Source organism: Gracilinanus agilis, chromosome 4 (assembly GCF_016433145.1).
Source record: "Gracilinanus agilis isolate LMUSP501 chromosome 4, AgileGrace, whole genome shotgun sequence".
NCBI classification, from domain to species: domain Eukaryota; kingdom Metazoa; phylum Chordata; class Mammalia; order Didelphimorphia; family Didelphidae; genus Gracilinanus; species Gracilinanus agilis.
In genome coordinates, this window is record NC_058133.1 from 207,083,390 (window position 1) to 207,108,197 (window position 24,808).

At 39.7% G+C, this 24,808-nt stretch overlaps 1 protein-coding gene across 1 annotated transcript in view; it reads left to right on the forward strand.

Moving 5' to 3' along the window:
* The first annotated feature begins 8,699 nt into the window (after positions 1–8,699).
* Positions 8,700–24,808, forward strand: part of ST6GALNAC2 (ST6 N-acetylgalactosaminide alpha-2,6-sialyltransferase 2) — a 58,200-nt gene continuing 42,091 nt past the window's right edge. The window contains 1 exon segment of the mRNA XM_044673700.1: positions 8,700–8,818. Within this exon segment, the coding sequence (XP_044529635.1) occupies positions 8,700–8,818 (119 nt within the window).

Genomic DNA, 24,808 nt, shown 5'->3' on the forward strand with positions numbered 1-24,808 from the left:
GATGGAATACTATTGTGCTCAAAGGAATAATAAACTGGAGGAATTCCATGTGAACTGGAAAGACCTCCAGGAACTGATGCAGAGTGAAAGGAGCAGAACCAGAAGAACATTGTACACAGAGACCAATACACTGTGGTAAAATCGAATGTAATGGAGTTCTGTACTAGCAGCATTGCAATGACCCAGGAAAATTCTGAGGGATTTATGGAAAAGAATACTACCCACATTCAGAGGAAGAACTACAGGAGTGGAAACAGAAGAAAAACAACTGCTTGAACACATGGGTTGAGGCAGACATGATTGGGGATGTAGACTGGGAACTACCACACCAATGCAAATATCAACAATTTGGAAATAGGTCTTGATCAATGACACATGTTAAAACCAGTGGAAATGCGCATCAGCTATGGGGGGGGGGGCGGGGAGCTGGGGGGGGGTAAAGGGGAAAGTAAGAGCATGAATTGTGTAACCATGTTAACTTTTCTAAAAAATAAATATTAATAAATGTTTAAAAAAAAAGAAGAGCTCAATGCCATGCTCCCCACCAGCTTGTCCCAAGACTTCAAAGTAAGGAGCACACCTAAAGCAAGGTGCTTTCCACCATTAGACCAGTTTGGGGTTTTTAGTTGCACCTCCCCTGCACGTCTTGTGGTATTTGGGGAGAGGTCTGTGCTGTCACCAGACACTTAGAGCTATGAAGTTCAGTGGAAAACACTTTCCATAGTCAGACCAAGATTACCCTTTTTTTTGACCCAATTTATGTATTTAATCAATCAGATAATATTTATTAACTGGGCACTGTGCTAAACTCTGGAGATACAAAAACAGACAAAGGATAATCCCTACCCTCAAGGAGTTTACAATTTGATGGGAGAGACAACATACAAACAATATAAACAAATAAAAAACAAGCTATATATAGGATAAGCTGGAAGTAATTAGCAAAGTGAATGGTCTAGAATTAAGAAGAGTTAGGGAAGGTATTCAGCAAAAGAAGGGATTTAAAGGAAGCTGGAGAGGTCAGTAGAAAGAGCTGAGGAGGAGAGCATTCCAGACTTGGGGGACAGCCAGAGAAAATGCCTAGAGGGGAGAAATGGAGTGTCTTATGTCTGAAATGGTCAGGAGTCCAGTGCCACTGGATGGAAGAGTGCCTGGAAGGAAGTGAGATGTAAGAAGCCTGGAAAGGTAGGAAGGCGCTAGGTTATGAAGGGTTCTGAATGCCAAATAGAGCATTTTTTATTTGATCCTAGAGGCAATAGAGGGTCACTAGTTTATTAGGGAAGGTGATGGTGCTGTGTGGCATGGACCTGACACAGAGTGAAAAAAGCAAAATTGGGAGAACATTGTAAACAGTAACAACAATATTGTATGATGATCGACTGTGAAAACATGGCTAGTCTCAACAATGCAAAGATCTGGAACAATTCTGAAGGATTTATGTCGGAGAATACTATCCACCTCCAGATAAAGAACTGTTGGAGTTGAATGGATGCAGATCAAAGCGTACAATCTTTCACATCAGTGTATTTCTGATTTTATTTTGGGATTTTGGTTTTGTATGAGTGTGCCCTTATAGCAATGACCAATATGGAAGTGTGTTTTACATGATAATATATGTATCGGCCAGATCAAATTGCTCACCATCTCTGAATGGGGGGAGGGAAGGGATGAAGGGAGATGGTTAGACCTTATAATTTTGGAAAACATATACTGAATTATCATTATTATTATTACATGTAAATGGGAAATTATTATTATTACATGTAATTGGGGAAATAAAATATCTTTGGATAAAAATATAAGTTTGTTTTCCCAATTCCCACAATTGAATAAAATTTTGTCACATGACAAAAATTGGATTTAATCACAATTGAACAGGAAAGGAATTGAGCTAGCTCCAGGATTGAGTCCCAAGATAGAATAATGTCTTCCCTCAATTCCTGCCACTGCTCCAAACCCCTCATTCCCTCTCAGTCTTTCTCTTTCTCTTCTCTTCTGACAAAGGCTGATAAATGTGGCATTCATAATAGTTTTATACTAAGACAAAGGATGTGAACCATCTGATCTTGGGTACAAACTGAGAGCAACACAGCAGACTGCGCAGGTAAATAGGCACGACTATATCCTGCTCAGCACACCACTATGTGAAGACCTGCCAGTGGAGACACAAAAGCAAAAATAAAATAATTCTATCTTAGGGGGCTTGTATTTTTATTGGATTGAGGACTGGGGAACCACATGTACACAGATAAACCAATGCAAAATATATATAAAATGGGGAGGGAGGCAGCTAAGTGGCTCAGTGGATAGAGAGCCAGGCCTAGAGATGGGAGGTAATGGGTTCAAATCTGAATTCCAGACACTTTCTAGCTGAGTGACTTTGGTCAAGTCTTTACTGATACTTAGTATTGATTCTAAGATAGAAGGTAAAGTACACACACACACACACAATAACAACTTGAAAGAGAGAGGGAATCATTACAGACTTCCTGAAGTCTGTAATGGCATTTGAGCTGATCCTTGAAAGAAACCAAGGATTCTAAGGGGTAGCTAGATGGTAGAGTGGATAGAGTTGTTAAGCCTGGAGTTAGGAAGACCTGAGTTCAGATCTGACCTCCTAGTTGGGGGACCATGAGCAAGTTACTTTGCCCCAATTGCTTAGTCCTTTCCACTCTTCTGTGTTGGAACCGATATTTAGTATTCTTAGACAGAAGAGAAGTTTTGTTTTGTCTTTAAATAAGCAATTTGGGTTCAAATCTAGCCTCAGACACTTGGTAGCTATGTGACCCTGGGAAAGTCACTTTACCTTGTTTGCCTCAGTTTCCTCACCTGTCAAACAAAGCTGGAGAAGAAAATGGAAATCCACTCCAGTATCTTTACAAAAAAATATGGGGTCAGGAAGAATCAGACATGACTGAATGACAAGAAGAGGGATTCTAAAAAGTAAAAAGGAAGGAGTGATTTACAGGCACAGAGATAGGGAATTCAGCATCTCATATGTAGAACCAGCAACAAATAGGTTAATTTGTATGAAATGCTGAGATTTTCTAGGAGAGAAGTATGAAATAAGACAGGAAAAATAGGTTGAAGGAAGATTGAACCTGGATTCCTTCCAGAAACTACCTATACAATGGCAAAAGGAGGATAAGCACTTAACCCTGGGAATAGGATAGAATCTGAGCCCCCTATCAGAAGCCAGTGCCCTTCCTTCTCAGGTCCCCTTCCCAGTCCCCACTGACATTCTGGCCCTAATTGCCCCCTTAATATCTTTTCATGCTCAACTCATTCTCAGTGTTACAGGATTGCCCTGATTCCATGAAGGTCAAAGCTGCCCAGTCTTCTTAGCTCTCAGAATGCTTTCTACCCAACCTCACCTTCTTCCTGGACTTGGAACATTTCAACCTCAGTGAGTGGGAATGGCTGGAACATTTTAAACCTCCATTTGGCTTCATAGACCTCAATTACTCCAATGAGTTCTTGCAATGGGAACACTGGATTTGGGGAAAACAAGATATGATGGAGATGGAAAAGTAATTTTATGGGTGAGGGGCTCGAAGAGAATAATACACGGTGTCCTTACCCTTTTACCTCTACCAGAGATTTGGGAAACAGATTTCCAGGTCCTATCGAGGACTCTGAGTAAAGTCCTTTTATTATTTTGTTTTGAAAGAAGTCATTCTTCTCTAGTGGTTCAGGAAATTCTGGAGAAGTGCCCACCTGTCTCTCAGCAGCCCCCAAACTAGGGCCCCCCCAATATATCAGCTGTGCTGTGGTGGGGAATGGAGGCATCCTAAAAAGATCTTAGGTGAGCCAGGAGATAGACAGTCATGAATGTGTGTTCAGGTGAGGAGACATCCCATTCCCCACAGAAGCTATTCATCACAATTCCAACTCTCCAAGCACCATGCCCCACCCTATCCAGCCTACAAACATTTTGGGGAGTGGATTCTAAGCAGTGACATATTCTCCCAGGGCACTCAAGAACACCCTGTTTCTGAAGCACTAGGTTTCTGAAAGTCGGAGACTCTGAGGCTCCCTGAAAACTCCACCATGAAGATGAGGTGGAGAAAATATCTAAGGTTTAGAAGGGATCTGAAAGGTCACTTCATCCAGCCCCTTCATTTTACAGAGACCACCTGCTTTTCTTCCTTCTTTATCTCCCAAGTGTGTGCTCAGTCTAAAGTGGTTTCTCTACTCTAGGGTGAGTGGGTGAATATGAGCAGGCTATGGGTACTCAGAACTCTTTCTATGGCTTCACCTTTCATAGCAAGCCCTGTCTTTCCACTTGTTGGGGGAGAGAGGAAGAAGGAAGAAGAAGAAGAAGAAGAAGAAGAAGAAGAAGAAGAAGAAGAAGAAGAAGAAGAAGAAGAAGAAGAAGAAGAAGAAGAAGAAAGAAAGAAAGAAGAGGAGGAGGAGGAGGAGGAGAGAAAAGAGAGAAGAGGAGAGGAGAGGAGAAAGAGAGTGAGAAAATTAGAGATATGAAGGGAGGAAGAGACCACCAATATAACCTAGATCCACTTGCTAATTTTGACAGATGAAGAAACTAAGGCCCATTAGCCAAGGTTACACAGATAGTAATAGAACTAGGATTTGAATCTAAGTCAGATCTAGTTTTCTTTTTACTATCCTGTAAAAGATAAGGCAGAAAAATCAATAGAACAAACTTGGGGAGGTTTGGGATAAGAATATTGGATTGCTCCCCATTGGAATGTAAGCTATTTAAAGGTAGGGACACGGGGCAGCTGGGTAGCTCAGTGGATTGAGAGCCAGGCCTAGAGATGGGAGGTCCTAGGTTCAAATCCGGCCTCAGACACTTCCTAGCTGTGTGACCCTGGGCAAGTCACTTGACCCCCATTGCCTACCCTTACCACTCTTCCACCTATAAGTCAATACACAGAAGTTAAGGGTTTAAAAAAAAATAAAGGTAAGGACTGTTTTAACAATCCCTAAAACTTAATATAGTGCCTGGTACATGAGTGTTTAGTTGTTTTTCAGTCATGAAATTGGGATTTTCTTAGCAAATTTACTGGAGTGATTTGCCATTTCCTTTCCCAGCTCATTTGACAGATGAGGAACTGAGGCAAATAGAGAAGTGACTAAGTCCAGGGTCACATAGCTAGTATGTGTCTGAGGCTGGATTGAACTCAGGTCTTCTTGACTCCTAGCACTCTATGCACTGTACTACCTAGCTGCCCATCTGGTACACAGTAAACACAATTGACTGATAGAGTTCTTTGGTTCCCAAAGAGGGAGACTCCCAATTTATAGTCTGTGTCCCTAGGGTATCCACTACTTGTCCTCCCTTGAAGGGCAGTGGGATTCTGAATGGCTGAAGTATATGCTACCTGACCAGATCATAGGAAAAGCTGGCATGGAAAAACATTTACAGTAAGATCCCTCTCCCTCCTCCTTACTCCATGGGATTAGAGTAGTGGTATGCTGGGAAATGTTTAACAACTGGCTTTCTACATAAAAAATGTAAACAGGATACTCCTAAATTTAATCTCTGTCATTACCATTGTCTTCATTTCTTTCTAAAATCTAAACCATAAACAAAATAATAAATTAAGCCTTGATCTGTAACTTTCACCGATTTTAAAGACATAAATGCTCACCCTTTCACTGATTTTGAAGGTGTAAAAATTTAACAATCAGCTCTCATGAGTCAGTAAGAATTGGCTCCAGCATACCTTTGGGTTAGGGTACTAGGAGACTGGTTAACTTTCATGATGCAGAGGTTTGGGAGGAAGTTTTGCCTACAGCTACTAGTCTCTACCTTACCTTACACACTTTATCAGCTATGTAACCCTGGGCCAGTCACTTAACCTCTGTCTGCCTCCGTTTCCTTATCTGTAAAATGGGGATAATAATACTACTTAATGTCCAGGGTTATTGTGAGGATAAAAAGTTATATATAATACCATCTAAGGCTTTGGGGACAGCCTATATTTATGAGACCTTAAAGCACTACATAAATATTAGTTGTGAAAATGATTACTTACAATCTGCATATGGCATATTGTGTAAGTTCTCCCATACTAATCTATCCCAGGGAACCACAATGGACTATAAGAAAGGGAGATCCTGGGCACATTATTGACTTTCTTTATGTGTAAAATGAGGGAGTTGGGTTAGAGGACCCCTAAGATCCCTTCCTGCTCTGCCTGCCATCCTATGAACTCCAGGTTCCAAGGGGTCATATCCCATCTTTAGTCTGAATGGCCTGATCCTGACCATCAATCAAACCATGGGATGCTTTTTCCTTATAAAGCCTTTCTAGGGGCAGCTGGATGGCTCAATGGATTGAGCCTAGAGATGGGAGGTCCTGGGTTCAAATCTGGCCTCAGACACTTCCCAGCTGTGTGACCCTGGGCAAGTCACTTAACCTCCATTGCCTAGCCCTTACCACTCTTCTGCCTTGGAGCCAATACACAGTATTGATTCCAAGACAGAAGGTAAGGGTTTAATAATGATAATAATGATAATAATAATAATAAAAACCTTTCTCTTTGGACAGGTATTTGCTGATGCATCCAGACTTGCTTCGGTTGAGAACCAACCTCAGCTGGAGGATATAGAGCCAGGCTCCTTTCCCAACAGAACTTAGGCTGCCTCTGACGGTATTGGGATTGCCTTTGTTCATGAGTTTTTGTGGATGAAGATCCTTAATACCATCTACTGGAGTTTCTACTGCCCCTCCACTGGTGCCTTTCTGCTGCTCTCTGCAATCCAACTGTGTGATCTAGGAAAGCTGACTTGAGGTGGTGGTAGATGGATCCCCTCTGTGGATACTCTCAGACCTGCCCAGCTGAGAATAGCTGTTTGTTCACAACCTAGTGGGACGTGAGAATGCACAGGGGTTGTGAGCTCAGGATAGGAGGAGTCGAAAGGAGGGTCCAGGATAAAGACCTTTCATGTCATAAAAGCGGAATCCAGGTAGTCATAATCTGAACTCCCTTTCTTCCCTCAACACCCTCTCCTTATGGTTTCATCATGAAGGGCTATCAACAATTTGCTAATCACTACTATGACCCAAAGTGGAAAAAAATGCATTTCTACCTCAACCATGACTTGATACTAGAGAAGAGATTGTGGAAACAACTGCATAAAGAAGGTCCCAGAGCCATTACACCATAGAGTGAAGAAAGTGCTCAGAAATGGTCAGTGTCTACTTTTTCATGGTCAAGTAAGAGGAAAGAAAATATGGTGAAAGAAGTGGGACCATTCGCCAAGCCTCAATAGCTACTTGAACTGCCCTTCCCCATCTCAGCCTATTAGAAAGGGCTCACTTCCGGCCAAGACAATGGGGCCTGAAATTGATGCATCTTTTGAAAAGAAAATCTGGTGGGTTCCTAGTTTGGAAGGACATGGGTTTATGAATGAAGAATTAATCCTAAGATTTATTGCAGCAAGTACACCTACTCTTTTCTTCCAAGAGCACGCCTGCATATCCTTTCCTTGCAAGAGCTTATGTCTAGGTTTGAAACTACAACACAGGGAAATCAATTAGTTGAAAAGTTGCACTTCCTGGAGCAGCAGTGGATTGAGAGTCAGGCCTCGAGATGGGAGGTCTTGGGTTCAAATTTGACCTCAGGCACTTCCTCCTTGTGTCATCCTAGGCAAGTCACTTAACCCCCATTGCCTAGCTCTCATTGTTCTTCTGCCTTGGAACCAATACACAGTATTGATTCTAAGATGAAGGTAAGGGTTTAAAATAAAATAAAATAAAAAGTCACACTTCCAAGGTCAGCTTGAAGAGCTTAAAGGTGCTGCATCCTTGGATCCAGATCCTCATTAGAGTTCAGAACCATGGAAAACTTCAGGGCTGGGGCAAAACATGGGACTGTCCATAACAGTCTACCTTTCTGCATCCACCATAGAAGGAAAGTTTAAAGCTTGGTCCCAGGATCAAAGGCTAGCCTAGACAGGGTGCGGAGGCGTTGATGGGGCGCAATACCAAGATGACGCGCGAGGGGTCAGCATCTCCCCATGACCCTGAAAGCCCATCCGATTACATCAAATACGACCCAAGACGTCCGTTTTTCCACAATTTCTAACTTTCCGCAAGTAGAGCAGAATGGTGAACCCTTGGGACCTCGGGATCTCCTTCATCCTGAAATCTTGAGGAGATGGGTAAAGACAAACTGTCTGGGGGAGGAGAGAGCTGAAGGTGAGCCAGAGATTTACAGGAGAAGGATGTCCCTGCGGGGCACAACGGTAGAGAGTTGAGGAGGAGCCGCAAGGAGGGTGAATCGGCTCGAGTGGCTAAGTTTCCCTTTTACATGAGCGTCTTGTTCCGTAAGTCTGAAGCACCTACTCTCGGTGCTCTCAGCCGCCGCCCGGGTAGCTCCCCGCTTCTCTCCGCTGGACCAGCGGGCTCACAAGCCTAAGCGATGGAATAGAGACCCAGGGGTTTTGGAGGCATAGGCAGGGAGTCGAACACCTTCAGACTCAATGCTCCTCTCGTCCCTTTCCCAAAAGTCTAACTCCCTGAGGTGGGGGTCGGGGAGAAGGGGAAAGGACATTGTGGTGAGGAGAGGAGGACTAGGGAAGAGCTGAGAAGGGGGCGGGGAGTAGAGGTCAGCACAGGAATTCCTCTCCTCCCTGCCCACCTTATACTGGCTACTCCTTAAATCTGAGGCCAATCCCAGGAGAACGCAGTGCAGGAAGGCAGCGCGATGGAACTCTAGGTCGGTAGGATGCAGGTGACAAACTCGACTGTGTTCTGGCTTTTGCTCCTGGTCTCGGCTATCACTTCGGGGCTGCTGTACTCCTACTCTACCAAGATGTTAACCAACATCAATTTGGGTGGAATCAGGTAAGGAGATCCAAAAGGGGAATCTCTAGACCCAGGAATGCTTGAACTGCGACTTGGCCCTTCATCTCAGCATCCCTCCTCCCGGCAGCAGCCTGCCTTCTTCCGGGGACCCCCTTACACCCTAGGTTCTCCTCTTCTTCCCGCTCCAGTGCAGGTGGTACCCGGTTATCAGACTCTTCCTCAAGTTCTCTCCTACGTAGCTCCCAGAGCCTTTTGCAGGGTGAGAACCAGACCTGAGAAGGATCAACTGTGGGGTCGGTGGCAGGGTTGGGGTGGGGATGGGGGACGGATAATGTGAGTAGCCTGTGTCAGGGCTAGCAGCATGAGGATGTCCGAATGTGAGAAGTCAGAGCTGCCCTGACATGCTCAGAAAGAGTCTGAAAATCAAGAGAATGAAAAACATAGAATGTTCCCTGCCTTTTTCTGTTTTTCCTCAACCATTTTCCTCATCCTCAACCTCCAAGACTTGCAGGATCTTCCAGAACATTGTGCCCTCAAAGTTCTGAATAGCTGCTATCTGAAAGAACCCAGTCCCACCCCACGTCCCTCCTTTTCCTCACTTCCTAGACAGCAATAAATACCCATACCCTGGAAGGAGAGAAAGAGGAAAGACACTCAGACTTGGGATGAGAGGCCTTTGCCTTCCTATATCCTTCAAGATTTCAAGCTTCCTGGGGGCCAGAGCCCTTTTCTTTGTAACCCATTTAGCACATAGTCCTGAATACTGGACTCTGGCTGCTTAACCAATGTTTATTGAATCTTTATCCAAATCTCTAGACTCTCTTAATCAGGGGGGTGGGAACTGCAGGCCTCTTTCAAGGTTAGGTTTGGGATAATTCCCCTCAGTACTAATCAGAGGTATTGCTTTGATAATAGCAGGAAAAGCTTTAGAGATGAGTTATAGAATCCTAGTATTTGAGAGTTGGAAGGGATCTCAACAGCCACCAATTTATGCATACATGGCTATAATAATATTTGATGAGGTCTCATCCAGTCTCTGCTGGAAAACTTTCAAGGACAGAGGTATCCACCACCCCCTAAAAGCAGCCTATCCCACTTTTAAATGTACTTTTTTTTTTTTTTGCACTGTTTCCTCTAGGGCCAAAGAAACTAAATCTAAACGCTCTCTTACATGATAACCTTGCTGAATACTTAAAGATACAAACTATTATTTCTCCTTTTCCCCTCCAACCACCCTCAGTCTTCTCCAGGCTGAATATGCCTAGTTTCTTCCTCATCTGAAAGAAAAACTAAATACCTTTTGATTTTGGTACATCTGTCAGAAACAGATTTATGAATTAAATTCCAAGCATAGATTTGCTTAGAGTAGGGGCAGTCTGGTGAAACCTGTGAACACCTTCTAAGAATAATATTTTATTTTTATTTTTTTAATTTTTAAAAATTTAATTAATTAATTTAGAATATTTTCCATGGTTACATGATTTATGTTCTTGCCCTCCCCTCTGCCCTCCCCCTTCCCATAGCCAACATGCAATTCAACTGAGTTTTACAAATATCACTGATCAAGACCTATTTTCATATTATTAATATTTGCATTAGGGTAATCATTTAGAGTTTACATCCCCAATCATATCCCCATCAACCCATGTGATCAAGCAGTTGTTTTTCTTCTATGTTTCTCCTCCGAGAGTTCTTCCTCTGAATGTGGATAGTTTTCTTTCTCATAAGTCCCTCAGAGTTGTCCTAGATCATTGCATTGCTGCTAGTAGAGAAGTTCATTACATTGGATTGTACCACAGTGTATCCATCTCTGTGTACAATGTTCTCCTGGTTCTGCTCCTTTCACTTTGCATCAATTGCTGGAGGTCATTCCAGTTCACATGGAATTCCTCCAGTTCGTTATTCCTTTGAGCACAATAGTATTCCCTCACCAACAGATACCACGATTTGTTCAGCTCAATTGAAGGACATCCCCTCATTTTCCAATTTTTTGCCACCACAAAGAGTGTGGCTATGAATATTTTTGTACATGTATTTTTCCTTATTATCTCTTTGGGGTATAAATCCAGCAATGGTATGGCTAGATCAAAGGACAGGAAGTCATTTAAAGTCCTTTGGGCATAATTCCAAATTGCCATCCAGAATGGTTGGATCAATTCACAACTCCACCAGCAATGCATTAGTGTTCCAATTTTGCTATATCCCCTCCAAAATTTAATACTTTCCTTTGCTGTCATTTTAGTCAATCTGCTAGGTGTGAGATGGTACCTCAGAGTTTTGATTTGCATTTCTCTGATTAAAAGAGATTTAGAACACTTTTTCATGTGCTTATTGATAGTTTTGATTTTTTTATCTGAAAATTGCCTATTTATGTCCCTTGCCCATTTATCATTTGGAGAATGGCTTGATTTTTTTATACAATTGATTTAGCTCCTTGCAGATTTGAGTAATTAAACCTCTGTCAGAGTTTTTCTTATAAAGATTTTTCCCCAGTTGTTTCCCTTCTGATTTTGGTTGCATTGCTTTTGTTTGTACAAAAGCTTTTTAATTTAATGTAATCAAAATTATTTATTTTATATTTGGTAATTTTTTCTAATTCTTGCTTGGTTTTAAATCTTTCCTTTCCCATAGTTCTGACAAGTATACCATTCTGTGTTTACCTAATTTACTTATAGTTTCCTTCTTCATATTCAAGTCATTCAACCATTCTGAATTTATCTTGGTATAGGGTGTGAGATGTTGATCTAAACCTAATCTCTCCCATACTGTTTTTCAATTTTTCCAGCAGTTTTTTTCAGATAGTGGGTTCTTGTCCCAAAAACCGGGATCTTTGGGTTTATCATATACTATCTTGCTGAGGGCATTTACTCCAAGCCTATTCCACTGATTCTCCCTTCCGTCTTTTAGCCAGTACCATATTGTTTTGATGACCATAGTTTTATAGTACAGTTTAAGATCTGGTACTGCTATGCCCCCATCTTTCACATTTTTTTTCATTATTTCCTTGGATATTCCTGATCTTTTGTTCTTCCAAATGAACTTTGTTATAATTTTTTCTAATTCAATAAAAAAAGTTTCTTGGTAGCTTGATAGGTATGACACTGAATAAGTAAATTAGTTTGGGTAGGATTGTCATTTGTATTATGTTAGCTAGTCCTACTCATGAGCAATTAATGTTTTTCCAATTGTTTAGATCTAGTTTTAATTGTGTAGAAAGTGTTTTGTAGTTGTGTTCATATAATTCCTGTGTTTGTCTTGGCAAATAGATTCCTAAATATTTTATATTGTTTAGGGTGATTTTAAATGGAATTTCTCTTTCTAACTCTTGCTGCTGAGTTGTTGGAAATATAGAAATGCTGATGATTTATGTGAGTTTATTCTGTATCCTACAACTTTGCTAAAGTTGTTGATTATTTCCACTAGCTTTTTAGTTGATTCTCTAGGATTTTTTAAGTAGACCATCATATCATCTGCAAAGAGTGATAGTACAGTCTCCTCATTGACTATCTTAATCCCTTCAATTTCTTTTTCTTCTCTAATTGCTACTGCTAGTGTTTCTAGTACAATGTTAAATAATAGAGATGATAATGGGCATCCTTGCTTCACTCCTTAACTTATTGGGAAGGTTTTTAATTTATCCCCATTGCGGATGATACTTAATGATGGCTTTAGATGTATATTGTTTATTATTTTTAGGAAAGGCCCATTTATTCCTATATTTTCCTCTGTTTTCAATAGGAATAAGTCTTGTATTTTGTCAAAGGCTTTTTCTGCATCTATCAAGATGATCATGTGATTCCTGTTGGTTTGGTTGTTGATATGGCTAATTATGTGGGTGGTTTTCCTAATATGAAACCGTCCTTGCATTCCTGGTAAAAATCCCATCTGATCATAGTGGATAATTCTAATGATCATTTGCTGGTCTTTTTGCTAGTATTCTGTTTAAGATTTTTGCATCTATGTGCATTAAGGAGATTGTTCTGTAGTTTTCTTTCTCTGTTTTTAGTCCGCCTGGCTTTGGGATCAGTACCATATTTGTGTCATAAGAGGAATTTGGTAAAACTTTTTCGCTTATTTTGTCAAATAGTTTGTATAGTATTAGGATTAGTTGTTCTTTAAATGTTTGATAGAATTTACTTGTGAATACATCTGGCCCTGAGGATTTTTTCTTAGGGAGTTCTTTGATAGCTTGTTCAATTTCTTTTTCTGATATGGGATTATTTAAGTATTCTATTTCCTCTTCTATTAATCTAGGCAATTTATATTTTTGTAAATATTCATCCATTTCACCTAGATTGCCATATGTATTGCCATGTAATTGGGCAAAATTTGATTTTTCTTCTTTCTTTTTTTTAATTAGACTAACCATTACTTTGCCTATTTTATTTGTTTTTTTTTAAGTATCAGCTCCTAGTCTTATTTATTAATTCAATAATTCTTTTACTTTCAATGTTCTTAATTTCTCCTTTGATTTTTAGGATTTCCAATTTAATTTTTATCTGGGGATTTTTAATTTGTTCTCTTTCTACTTTTTAAATTTGCATGCCTAATTCATTGACCTCTTCCCTCTCTGATTTGTTGATATATGCACTCAGGGATACAAATTTTCCCCTGAGCACTGCTTTGACTGCATCCCATAAGTTTTGATATGATGACTCCTCATTGTCATTCTCTTCATTGAAATTATTGTTTCTATGATTTTTTCTTTAACCAACCAATTTTGGAGAATCATATTATTTAATTTCCAATTAATTTTTTATTTACCTCTCCATGTATCCTTACTTATTATAATTTTTATTGCATTATGATCTGGAAATGTTGCATTTATTATTTCTGCTTTTTTGCATTTGTTTGCAATGTTTTTATGCCCTAGTACATGGTAAATCTTTGTGAATGTACCATGTGCTGCTGAGAAGAAGGTGTATTCCTTTTTGTCCCTATTTATTTTTCTTCATATATCTATTAACTTTAATTTTTCTAGGATTTCATTCACATTTCTTTCCTCTTTCTTATTTATTTTTTGGTTTGATTTATCCAGACCTTATAGAGGAAGGTTCAGGTCCCCCACTAGTATAGTTTTACTATCTATTTCCTCCTTAAGCTCCAATAGTTTCTCCTTTAAAAATCTGGATGCTATACCATTTGGTATACCATGCATACATGTTGAGTACTGCTATTTCTTCAATGTCAATACTGCTTTTTATCGGAATGTAATTACCTTCCCTATCTCTTTTAATAAGATCTATTTTTACTTTGACTTTGTCAGATATTATGATTGCAACTCTTGCCTTCTTTTTCTCAGTTGATGCCAATAAATTTTGCTCCAGCCTCTTACCTTTACCCTATGTGTGTCTACCTATCTTATGTGTGTTTTTTGTAGACAACATATGGTAAGATTTTGGTTTCTAATCCACTCTGCTATCTGATTCCATTTTATGGGTGAGTTCATCCCATTCACATTCATAGTTATGATTGCCACCTCTATATTTCCCATCATTTTGATTTCCTCCCCTAGTCTTGCATTTTTCTCTTTCACTATTTCCTTCTACACCAGTGTTATGCTTTTAATCAGTCCCCCTATTCTCCACCTTTATTTTACTTTCCTTCCCACCCCCTCCCTTCTTATTTCCCTCGTATTTTTCTTTAAGGTCTATTAAATTCCCTTCCTCCTCCCTTGCCTTCCCTTTTACTACTACCTACCCCTCTCCCTCCCCTTGGTTTTCCCCTCTCAGCTTCCCTGTAGGGTAAGATAGAATTCTATACCCCAATAGATCTATCTGCTCTTCCTTCTCAGAATTTATTCCATTGAGAGTAAGGTTTAAATATTACCTGTTACCACTCTCTTTATTTCCTTTTTATAATAGTATTCTTTCCCTCTCCCTCCCATGTGCCTCTTTATGTGGTATAAATTATCCTATTTTTCCTTCTTCCTTCAAGTTTCTCTTGGTGTCATCTTCTATTCCCACCACCCCACCTTCTTTTTTTATATATCATTTTAAACCACTTAGTACCCCAACCTCTGCCTTTGAATAATTCTTTTGTCTACTATAATAGTGAAAACAGTTTTTAAGAGTTACAAATATCCTTTTTCCATATAGGAATATGAACAATTTCACCTTACTAAAGCCCTTAAAAATAATTTTTCCCCCTCTTTCTTGTTTACCTTTTCATGGTTCTCTTGAATTTTGGATTTGGACATCAAATTCTCCATTTAGTTTTGGTCTTTTCTTTAGAAATACTTGGAAATCCTCTATTTTGCTAAATGCCCATTGTTATGTAGAGATTGCAGCATGGAATCCCTGCAAAATACAGGGTCAGCCTCACCCAGAATTCCAGGGGACCCCCCCCGGAGAACTTTGGGTGAGGGGACAGTTGAGAAGGGTTTAGACAGTTGCTTTCTGGGGGTTGAGGTGAGTGGATCACTGCTTACTGCTCCTGACTTGGGGGGTTCACCTGAATGCCATTGTGGCAAAGCCATCGTGGTTTTTACACAGGATTTAGCCTGCTTAAGAGGATTAGTCCTTACCAACATCAATACAACAATTATTTAGTGATTAGATATATTCACTATCAACAAGAGAGCCAGTTTAGTCCAGTGCCCTTCACCCCCTCCTGTGGGGGGGAAGGGCAGCTTCAACCTAACAGATCAGGGTCACCTTTTCCTTATTTAAAACCTAATTACTCCCTCTAGCTTTTCATTTTCCTTCTTAATATAAGTTTTACCTACTATATCTGTGCCTGGGAATTATTTGGGGATACTCACAGCTCATAGTTACCATCCTAGCTTGAATCCTCTCAGCTGCCAATTTTAAGAAGATCAGATCTCAGACCTCAACATTTAGACAACTAGCTTCTACTTATTCCTCTATCAGACCTGTGAGGAATATAAGTTAAAGAAAAGGGGAACATCATTAGAATTCAGCCTCAACAGACCTTGCTAGAAGTACCTCAGATTGTCTCCATTTTCCAACTGAAACCTCAACTGCTTGGGGGGAGGGGATTGAGAGTCATGAGTGTCTAACCCCCTCCTTTCTCACTGAAGCCTATCAGTCAGTGTCTGTGACTTGGAGGTTACTGGTCCTGGCATAATTATCTGCTTCCCCAAAATATCTGTTATTTATCAACATAACACCATACTTTTCCCTGGAAGTATATAGTCAGTTTTGATGGGTAGGTGATCCTGGGTTATAGACTCAATTCTCTTGACCTTCTGAATATCACATTCTAAGCCTTGTCGTCCTTCAGTGTGGAAGCTGCCAGATCCTGTGTAATGTTGACTTAGGCTCCTTGATATCTGAATTGTCTCTTTCTGGCTTCTTGAAATATTTTCTCCTTAGCTTGGACGCTCTTGAATTTGGCAATTACATTTCTGGAGGTTATCTTTTAAGGATTTAATGTAGAGGGTGATCTATAGACTCTTTCAATGTCTATTTTGCCCTCTTGTTCAAGAATATCAGGGCAGTTTTCTTGGATAATTTCTTGTAGTATGATGTCAAGGCTTCTATTTTTTTTCCCCAGGTTTTTTGGTAGACCAATGATTCTCATATTGTCTCTCCTAGATCTATTCTCCAGATCTGTCATCTTCTCAATGAGATATTTCATGTTTCCTTCTATTTTGTCATTCTTTTGACTTCACTTTATTAATTCTTGCTGTCTTATGAAATCATTAGCTTCTATTTGCCCAATTCTAGTCTTTAAAGTCTGGTTTTCGGGGTCAGCAGGGTAGCTCAGTGGATTGAGAGCCAAGCCTAGAGACGGGAAGTCCTAGATTCAAATATGGCCTCAGACACTTCCCAGCTGTGTGACCCTGAGCAATTCACTTAACCCCCATTGCCTAACCCTTACCATTCTTCTGCTTTGGAGCCAATACACAGTATTGACTCCAAGATGGAAGGTAAGGGTTTTAAAAAATAAATAAATATAAATAAATAAAGACTGGTTTTCAGCTATGATCTTTTGATTTTCCTTTTTGGTTTGGTCTATCCTGCTTTACATGGCTTCCAGCAGGTCAATTCTGGTCTCTAATTTATTACTCCATGTGATTTCTGTGTTTCTTTTTCTGAATGGGGGATTTTTTCTTTTAAACTGTTATTTTTTAACTATTTTCCACTTTTCTTACCAAGTTTCTTCTATCTTTCTTACTTGGTTCTTGAATTCCTTTTTCAGTTCCTCAAGAGCTTGTGACTAGTTTCCATTTTGGGATGTGTTTGCTTATTTGTCACTCTCTGCTGTAGCCTCTGTGGTCTGCTGTTTTTCTCTATAGAAGTTATCCAGGGTCAGTGGCTTTTTCTTATTTGGGGGGGGGTAGTTGTAGATAGTAGTTCTTGGGTGTTGGTGGCCATTGCTGTGTTAGTTTTTTCTTCCCTTCCCAGTCAGAAGTCTGAGTGAGGATGGCAGGCTCTCTGTGTATTGAGCTACAGAGTGGTTTTTGCCCTGAGGCTATTTTTTCCTGTCTCCACTGTGTCTGCTGTGGGCAGCCCCTCTCTGCCCTATCTCTGTGCCCAAGCTCCACATCCCTTAGCCTCCTCAGGTCCCAAGTCTTGCTGCTCTCAGGAGTAAGTCTGTGGTGCCCTCAGGCAGCCCCTGAGAACCTAGAGATTGCCCCAGCACTCACTCTGACTCTGGAGAAGTAGGTGGAGTGGGAGAGGGGTGATCAGCTTGTGCTTTGATAGGTATAATTTTATCCCCTTATAGCATGGAAATGCCCACATCCTGCCTACCTTCAAGACTGCGCCCTATGGTAGAACCCCTTCGCTCATCTGATTTTGATTTTTGTCCTTTTGAGGAACTTTATATTGGCTGGTTGTGAGGAGAAGACCCTTGCTTCTACACTGTGGCCATCTTAGCCCAGAAGTTCCCAAGAATAATATTCTTAAATTAATAAAGTAAAATAGATGGGAGTGTGAAGGCATTATCAAAATATTTTTATTATTTTTTTCCATAGTTACATCACTCATGTTTTCTCTCTCCCCTCATCCCTCCTACTTCCCAGAGTTGACACTCTAACCCTATATTTCACTAGGTTACAAATATATATCTTTGTATATGTATATATATATGCATATATATTATCACTCAAACCCATTTCCATATTATTCATTTTTGTGAAAGAGCAATCCTTTAAAACCAAACTCCAAATCATATACCCATATAAACAAGTGATAAGTCACATGTTTTCTTCTGGATTTCTACTCCCAGTTCTTTCCCTAAATGTGGATAGTATTCTTTCTTGTAAGTCCCTCAGAATTTTTCTGGATCATTGCATTGCTGTTAGTAGCAAAGTCAATCACATTTGGTCATTCCACAATGTTACAGTCTCTGTGTATACTGTTCTCCTAGTTCTGCTTATTTCATTGTACATCAACGCATATTAAAATATTTTTAGAAAAACAAGTAAACATAGATCTCAAGTTAAGAATCCTTGGATTTGAGGGAAGGAGGGTGTGTTGGGGGTAGTTTTCTCTTAGCTTAGAAAATCTGTCTGCTACAAGCCTTACAATTTTATAGTACTTTTGAGAAAAAGACAAATTCCATTGTGAGATAAAAGTAGACTTATAAAGTTCAGGTTTAATGTTTTGAAATGTTAATGTTGGAAGGTAAACCCTTAAGATGTTATCTTCCTAGAAAATGAAGCTCTAGTCCACAGTGTAACCCAAGACCAAGGGCTACCTCCTTTGGATAACAAAAGTGCATTCCCTCTAATCTTAGTTTCAAGAAATTCCAGCCTCTCTCTGAACTTGATCATCTTCTAAAAAAGTAAGCCTGGTTAAGTTTTATTCAACTGAGACTCAGGATTTTATACAAAAACACTGAAATAATTTTTTAAAAAATGTTTAGTATGTTCCACACTCATAACTGAGTTATTTCCTAATATAACTAGTCTTAGCTAGCCTGCTTCAAAGTAAACCCACTCCATATATGATGACATGATGAAAGGAACTAGATCAGGGGTCAGCAATGTATGGCTCTCAAGCCATATCTGGCTCTTTTGAGCTCTCACGAAATTACATTTTAAAAAATGTGGTGTTTATGGCTCTCACAACCAAAAAGGTTGCCGACCCCTGCACTAGATGATACTGGGATATTCCTAGTTTCTAAAGCCTGGATTCTTTCTGTCTTCAGCATTTCTATCATTTCCCTTGTGAAGAGTGAATCAAACTCTCTTTGTCTATCAATCAGCAACTTTTAAGTTAATCAATCAAAAACTTAAGTACCCCTACTTAATACCTTACCAGTCACTAAGTATGAGAGTTCTCAGGTCACTTGCTAGAGTGGGTGACAGCTCCATAAGCCACTGCCCTACCCCTGGGCAGTGCTAGGCAAATTGAAAGACTGCAATTGGTTCCCATAAAGTGGAGAAGGAACAAAAAGTGACATGGAAAAAGGACTATAAAAAGTGCTGAACTTCCTGTCCAAGGAATTTCTCCTTTGAACTTCTTCTCCTTTGGAGTTTATCTTTGGGGACTCTGCAGTCAGTAAGCCTGACTGGAGGAGGAGACTCTTTCCTTGGATCCTGCAGTGGTGAGTGGAGTGATTCCTTCCTTGGTTCTTCAGTGAGGAGATCCTCTGTGCTGTTGGCACTTTGGTGGGACACTCCCTTTAACATGAGTTCTGGTGATATTTTTGGCAGTCAGCCTCACATACACTGAAGATTCTCAGCAGATTCTTTAGCGTCTCCTGGCTCTTTGGATTTTGGCTTCCTAATTAGGACTTTGGATTCTGGTGAGATTCACTTTTGGATTCGTATTTGTGGTTTGGAGACATTAGGATTAAACTCAGTGTATTTTGTAGCTAGGCAATACTTTCTGCTCTTTATCTACATTTTTCCACTTTTACTCTTTGTAAATAAAGTTGCTAAAAGTAATTTTGACTTAAGCTGTAATATTTTTAAATAGGTAACTACAGTATTACTTTAGAATTCTCATATTTAGCATAAAACCTAAATTTTAAATTCTTACACCCTCTAGGGATCCCCAACTGTCTATTCTTGCCTTCCTTTTATTGTCTCCAGTTCTTAAACTTCATTGTTTGCTATCAATGATTGATCAATTCTTTCACTTCCCTTACTACAGAGTTCCAGTGGCAAGGAGGGTTAGGGTTCCAGGGTCTAGACCAGGTGTCTCCATTTTAGCTTCTCCTCTCCCTTCATCAGTGCACTGATTGTTTACAGGTAGGTTGACAAAGAGCAAAGGGATGAATCCCTCCCTCTGCCCCCTTGGCAGGCTAGTGAAATCTAATATTACCGTGGTTTGTTGCCTACATTCATAATTGAAGAAAACAGTTCAAGGTTAGTGAAAATAAAGAACTAGGTTTTTTGCCCTTCAGATTCAGGGGACACCCCTGAAATCTCTTCATGTTATACAGCAGTGATGATGAATCTATGACATGCATGACAAAGATGGCACACATGCCTCACCTACCCCTTCCCCCCAAGAGTTCATTACTAGAAAGGCAGAGGGACTCTGGCATAGCTGTTCCACCCATCTTCATTTGCACTGAAGACATTTTTCATTTCACCTGCCCTTCTGCCCAGCAGCCCAATGCATTCTCTCCCTCCCCTGTGTGGGGTAAGGTGGGGGAGTGCACTTGGTACTCAGTGGGGGGGCAGGGCATGACACTTGGTCTCTTGAGAGGGCAGGAGGAGAGGCATGGCAACAGTCTCTAAAAGGTTCGCCATCACTGTTATAAAGAAAGTCTTTCCTCTTAGGGACCTATCAGTCTAAGGAAAGAAGTGTAATACATGCAAATTAATAAGAATAGATGATAAAAACTGTATGTATAACATATTCAGATCCTTACTCAGGCTTCAAGCAACAGGTGAAATAACTAAACTCTAGTATTAAATAATAAACAGATTAAATGATATTGATAAGCTTTTATTTTGCAAAGCATTTATATACAAATGTACATAATCTTTACACTTTACATACTTTGGTCACAACAATCCAGTGAAATGGCTGTTGTCTTCATCTTCATTTCATAGATAAGGCAAGAGAAAAATTAATGATGACTTGCCTAGGACCATATAGCTTCTAAGTATCTAACCAGAAGACTCCAAGTCCACTCTATTCAGGACCCCAACTCCTTGAAGGGTGATAGGAGAATTGAATTCAGTTCAACTCAACATTTATTTCCTGCTTGGGATTTTTTTCTTGGGATTTTTGTTTTGCTTGGGATATTCTTGGGATCATAAGCATTTTGGGGCATGGACCAAATGTGCCCAGACGCATACTCTTAGATTTGAGATTCAAAAATGAACAATGGCAACCCCTGCCATTGGCCTACTTGGAGGAAGAGAGAATGCAAAACATACATACATGTTGCAACACTCCCTCTTCCTCCTCCCTTTAATGTTAGGAATTTTTCCCCCTCAGTATCCTAATGGTAAGTCTGGAAAAAAAAAAGATTTAGTATTTCTAAAAGAGGAATGGGAGGAAGGGATATTAAGGTATTCACACACATACTTTTGAGTAAATATAATATAAGGCAGAATATTATGCAGGTAAAGGAAAGATCCAGACAGAGGGTCTCAGGAGAATTTGAGAGGGGAAAGAACATTTTCATTGAGAGAATTGGGGAAGATTTTATGACCCTAGGGTGGTACTTGATGGAAAGGAAGGATTTTGACCTGCAGAGATGAGGAAGGACTATAGTCCAGGCAAGGGGAGTAGGAAGGTAGCCAGCTAAGATGGGGTGATAACTAATATTCCATTTTGTCTGGACTCAAAAATCAAGGAAGGGGACCAGTGTGAAATAAGTATGGTCTGGGAGGTTGGAGCAATATTTAGAGTCCCCAGAAGATTTCAGAGAGGAAGTACATTATCCAGCAGAAGAGGAAGAGACTGGTTGGGTGGGACAGAGGGAAGTAGCTGTTCCAAACAAAGGATATTAACACAAATTAATACAAGTGGAAGAAAGTCTTAGGACCTTTGAATGAGGAGTGTGATGAACTGGCTTGCCTCTTTGCAATGGTGAATAAAGCTGGAATAAGAAAGGCGAAGAATAAGATAACAGAAGAAACCATTTGAAGTGGACCTGAAGGCCAAGTTGGCTGTGACTAGTGCCAGGTATAGGATGAAATCCAAGTCTAGGGATGTGGATAGACTTCTCCCTGGCAGCATTAGCTTCCCCTAGGGGCTAAGGTTTCTGCAGGCATTTGTCCTGGAGTTTGCATTTGCCTGTGGGCAGGGTTCTCAGAATCCCAAAGCAAAATCTTAAATACTACAGGTGTCTTGAAGAATGACTTCAGCCCATCAGAGTGTAAATGAAATGCAAGCTGGCAAAACCTTAGGAGTTAGAAAAGCTGTCTCCCTCCCACCTCCTTACCCCTCCTCCAGCTTTAGCTGGTCATTTTGGCTCCTTTCAGTCCTACCTCGGGGTTCATTAAAACATTCTTCCCTATTCCTTCCCAGGGGGCACTGCCTTTGTTCTTAAGGAGAAGGATCTTGTTTCTGATGGACAGATTCCCAAACTTAAATGCTCCATTGCTCTTAACCTTCTCCAGCTCCTGGAGAGGACTCTAACAATACAGCCTTTGTTTCTCTGACAATAACCCTTTCGTCAGAGCAGCCCTGTCAGGGAAACGTTTTTGAGGGTGTACCTACAATATGTGTATGCTTATTTATTCGTGTATTATATTCCTGTGCTACTGTACTCATATTCCATACATTATTTAACTTACCCACAAGATAATTTGAAAGGACAAAATAAAGATGAAATAAGTCATATTTTAAAAAATATTTTATTTTATTAATTTTTTTATTTTAACAAATAATTTTCCTTTCAGAAATGTGTTATTAGAAATTTTATTTTTTAGAAAGTTTTTCCATGGTTACATGATTCATGTTCTTACTCTCCCCTCCACCACCCCCCAACTCCACTACTCCAAGCTGACACACATTTCCACTGGTTTTTACATGTGTCATCAATCAAGACCTATTTCCATATTATTGATAGTTGCACTAGGGTGGTCGTTGCGAGTCTACATCCCAAATCATGTCTCCATCAACCCATGTGTTCAAGCAGTTGTTTTTCTTCTGTGTTTCTACTCCTATAGTTTTTCCTCTGAATGTGGGTAGCATTCTTTTCCATTTAATAAATTTCCCTTTAATAAATTTCCATATAAGTTTTCCAATGTTATATGATCCATATCGTAGTACATGACTATTTCTCTCTCTCTTCCTTTTTTTTTTCATTTTTATTGTAATGCAAAACACACTTCTGTATAGGTCATTGTCATAAGAGCAAAGTCACACCTAACCAAAACCCCAAAATAAAACCATAAATACACTGATGAGAAAGGTGATTCCGACAGTTCTTTCTCTGGAGATGGATAGCATTCCCCATCAGAAATCTTTCAGGATTGTCCCAGATCACTGCATTGCTGAGAGTAGCCAAGTTTTCACAGATAATCATTGTCTAATATTACTGTTACTGTGTCCCAGTTCTCCCAGGTCTGCTTATTTCTCTCTGCATCAGTTCTCACAGATCTTTCCAGCTTTTTCTGAAATCATTTTGCTTTTCATTTCTCATAGGACAATAGCATTCCATTATCAACCTGTACCACAATTTGTTCAATCATTCCCCAATGGATGGACACCTCCTCAATTTCCAATTCTTTGCCAACACAAAAAGAACAGCTATAAATATTTTTGGACAAGTAGGTCCTTGTAGCTGCCAGCAGCCACAAAATATTACCTTCATGGGTGAGCACCTCAGAAGAGAAGCTGGAGGCTGAGGGGAAATGGGTGAAGGGATTAAGAGAGAAAGAACATGAGAAAGAAAGAAAAACATGAGGATAAAAGGTTCAGCAGCATGGGATTCAGTGTGCGTGCTCCACTGATGATAGAAAAAGAGAGCGGGCTACCAGGACCCAGTTTTTTTTGCAGAATCAAGGAATGGGATGTAGTTAATGAATATGTGACACAGCAGAGAATTAAACATTGGTTCAATTAACAACCACAAGATCAAAGAGGTGGAGACTACCATAATTTGGGACTCATCGCCCCTCCCAGAGGTCCAATTGACCTTTGAACTGTAGACTTAAGGAGTGGTCAGAATACCATAAGAGCAGAGTTAAACTTTTGTTACAAGGATTAAGTAATCAATCATGAGAAATACAACCATAAGTTTGTAACATGAGTACATTGGTTATGATAGCCAGTATTTGAATACATCAATAATACTTTGCAGATTAATTCATATCTGGATCCCCATAGTCCTTTCTCCTTTTTTATTATCTCTTCAGGATACAGACTTAGTAGTAACATTATTGGATCAAGGGTATCCATTCTTTTATAGCCCTTTGAGTAAAATTCCAAATTGTCCTCCACAATGGTTGGATCATTTCACAACTCCACCAACAATGTATTAGTATCTCAAATTTGTCACATCTCCTCCAATATTTACTGTTTTCCTTTACTGCCATATTGGCCAATCTGATAGGGTGACATGGTACCACAGTGCTGTTTTAGTTTGCATTTTTCTAATCAAGAGTGATTTAGAACATTTTTATATGATTATTAATGACTTTGATTTCTTCTTCTGAAAATTGCTTGTTCATATCCTTTGATCATTTGTCAACTGGGGAATGGCTTGTATTCTTATAAATTTGACTTAGTTCATTATAAATTTGAGAAATAAGATCTTTACCAGAGACACTTTTTATAAGTTTTCCCCATTTTTTCCCTTCTAATCTTGATTAGATTAGTTCTGTTTGTGTAAAATCTTTTTTAATTTAATAAAATCAAAATTAGTCATTTTTATATCTTATAATACTCTTTGTCTCTTGTTTGGTTATAAATTCTTCCCTTCTCCAAAGATCTGCCAGGTAAACTATTCTGTGTTCACCTAATTTAGTTATGGTATCACTCTTTATGTCTAAATCATATATCCATTTGGACCATATCTTGGTATAGGGTATGAGATATTGGTCCATACCTAGTTTCTGCCATGCTGTTTTCCAATTTTTCCACCAGTTTTTGTTAAGTAGTGAGTTCTCATCCAAAAAGGTGGGATCTTTGGGTTTAC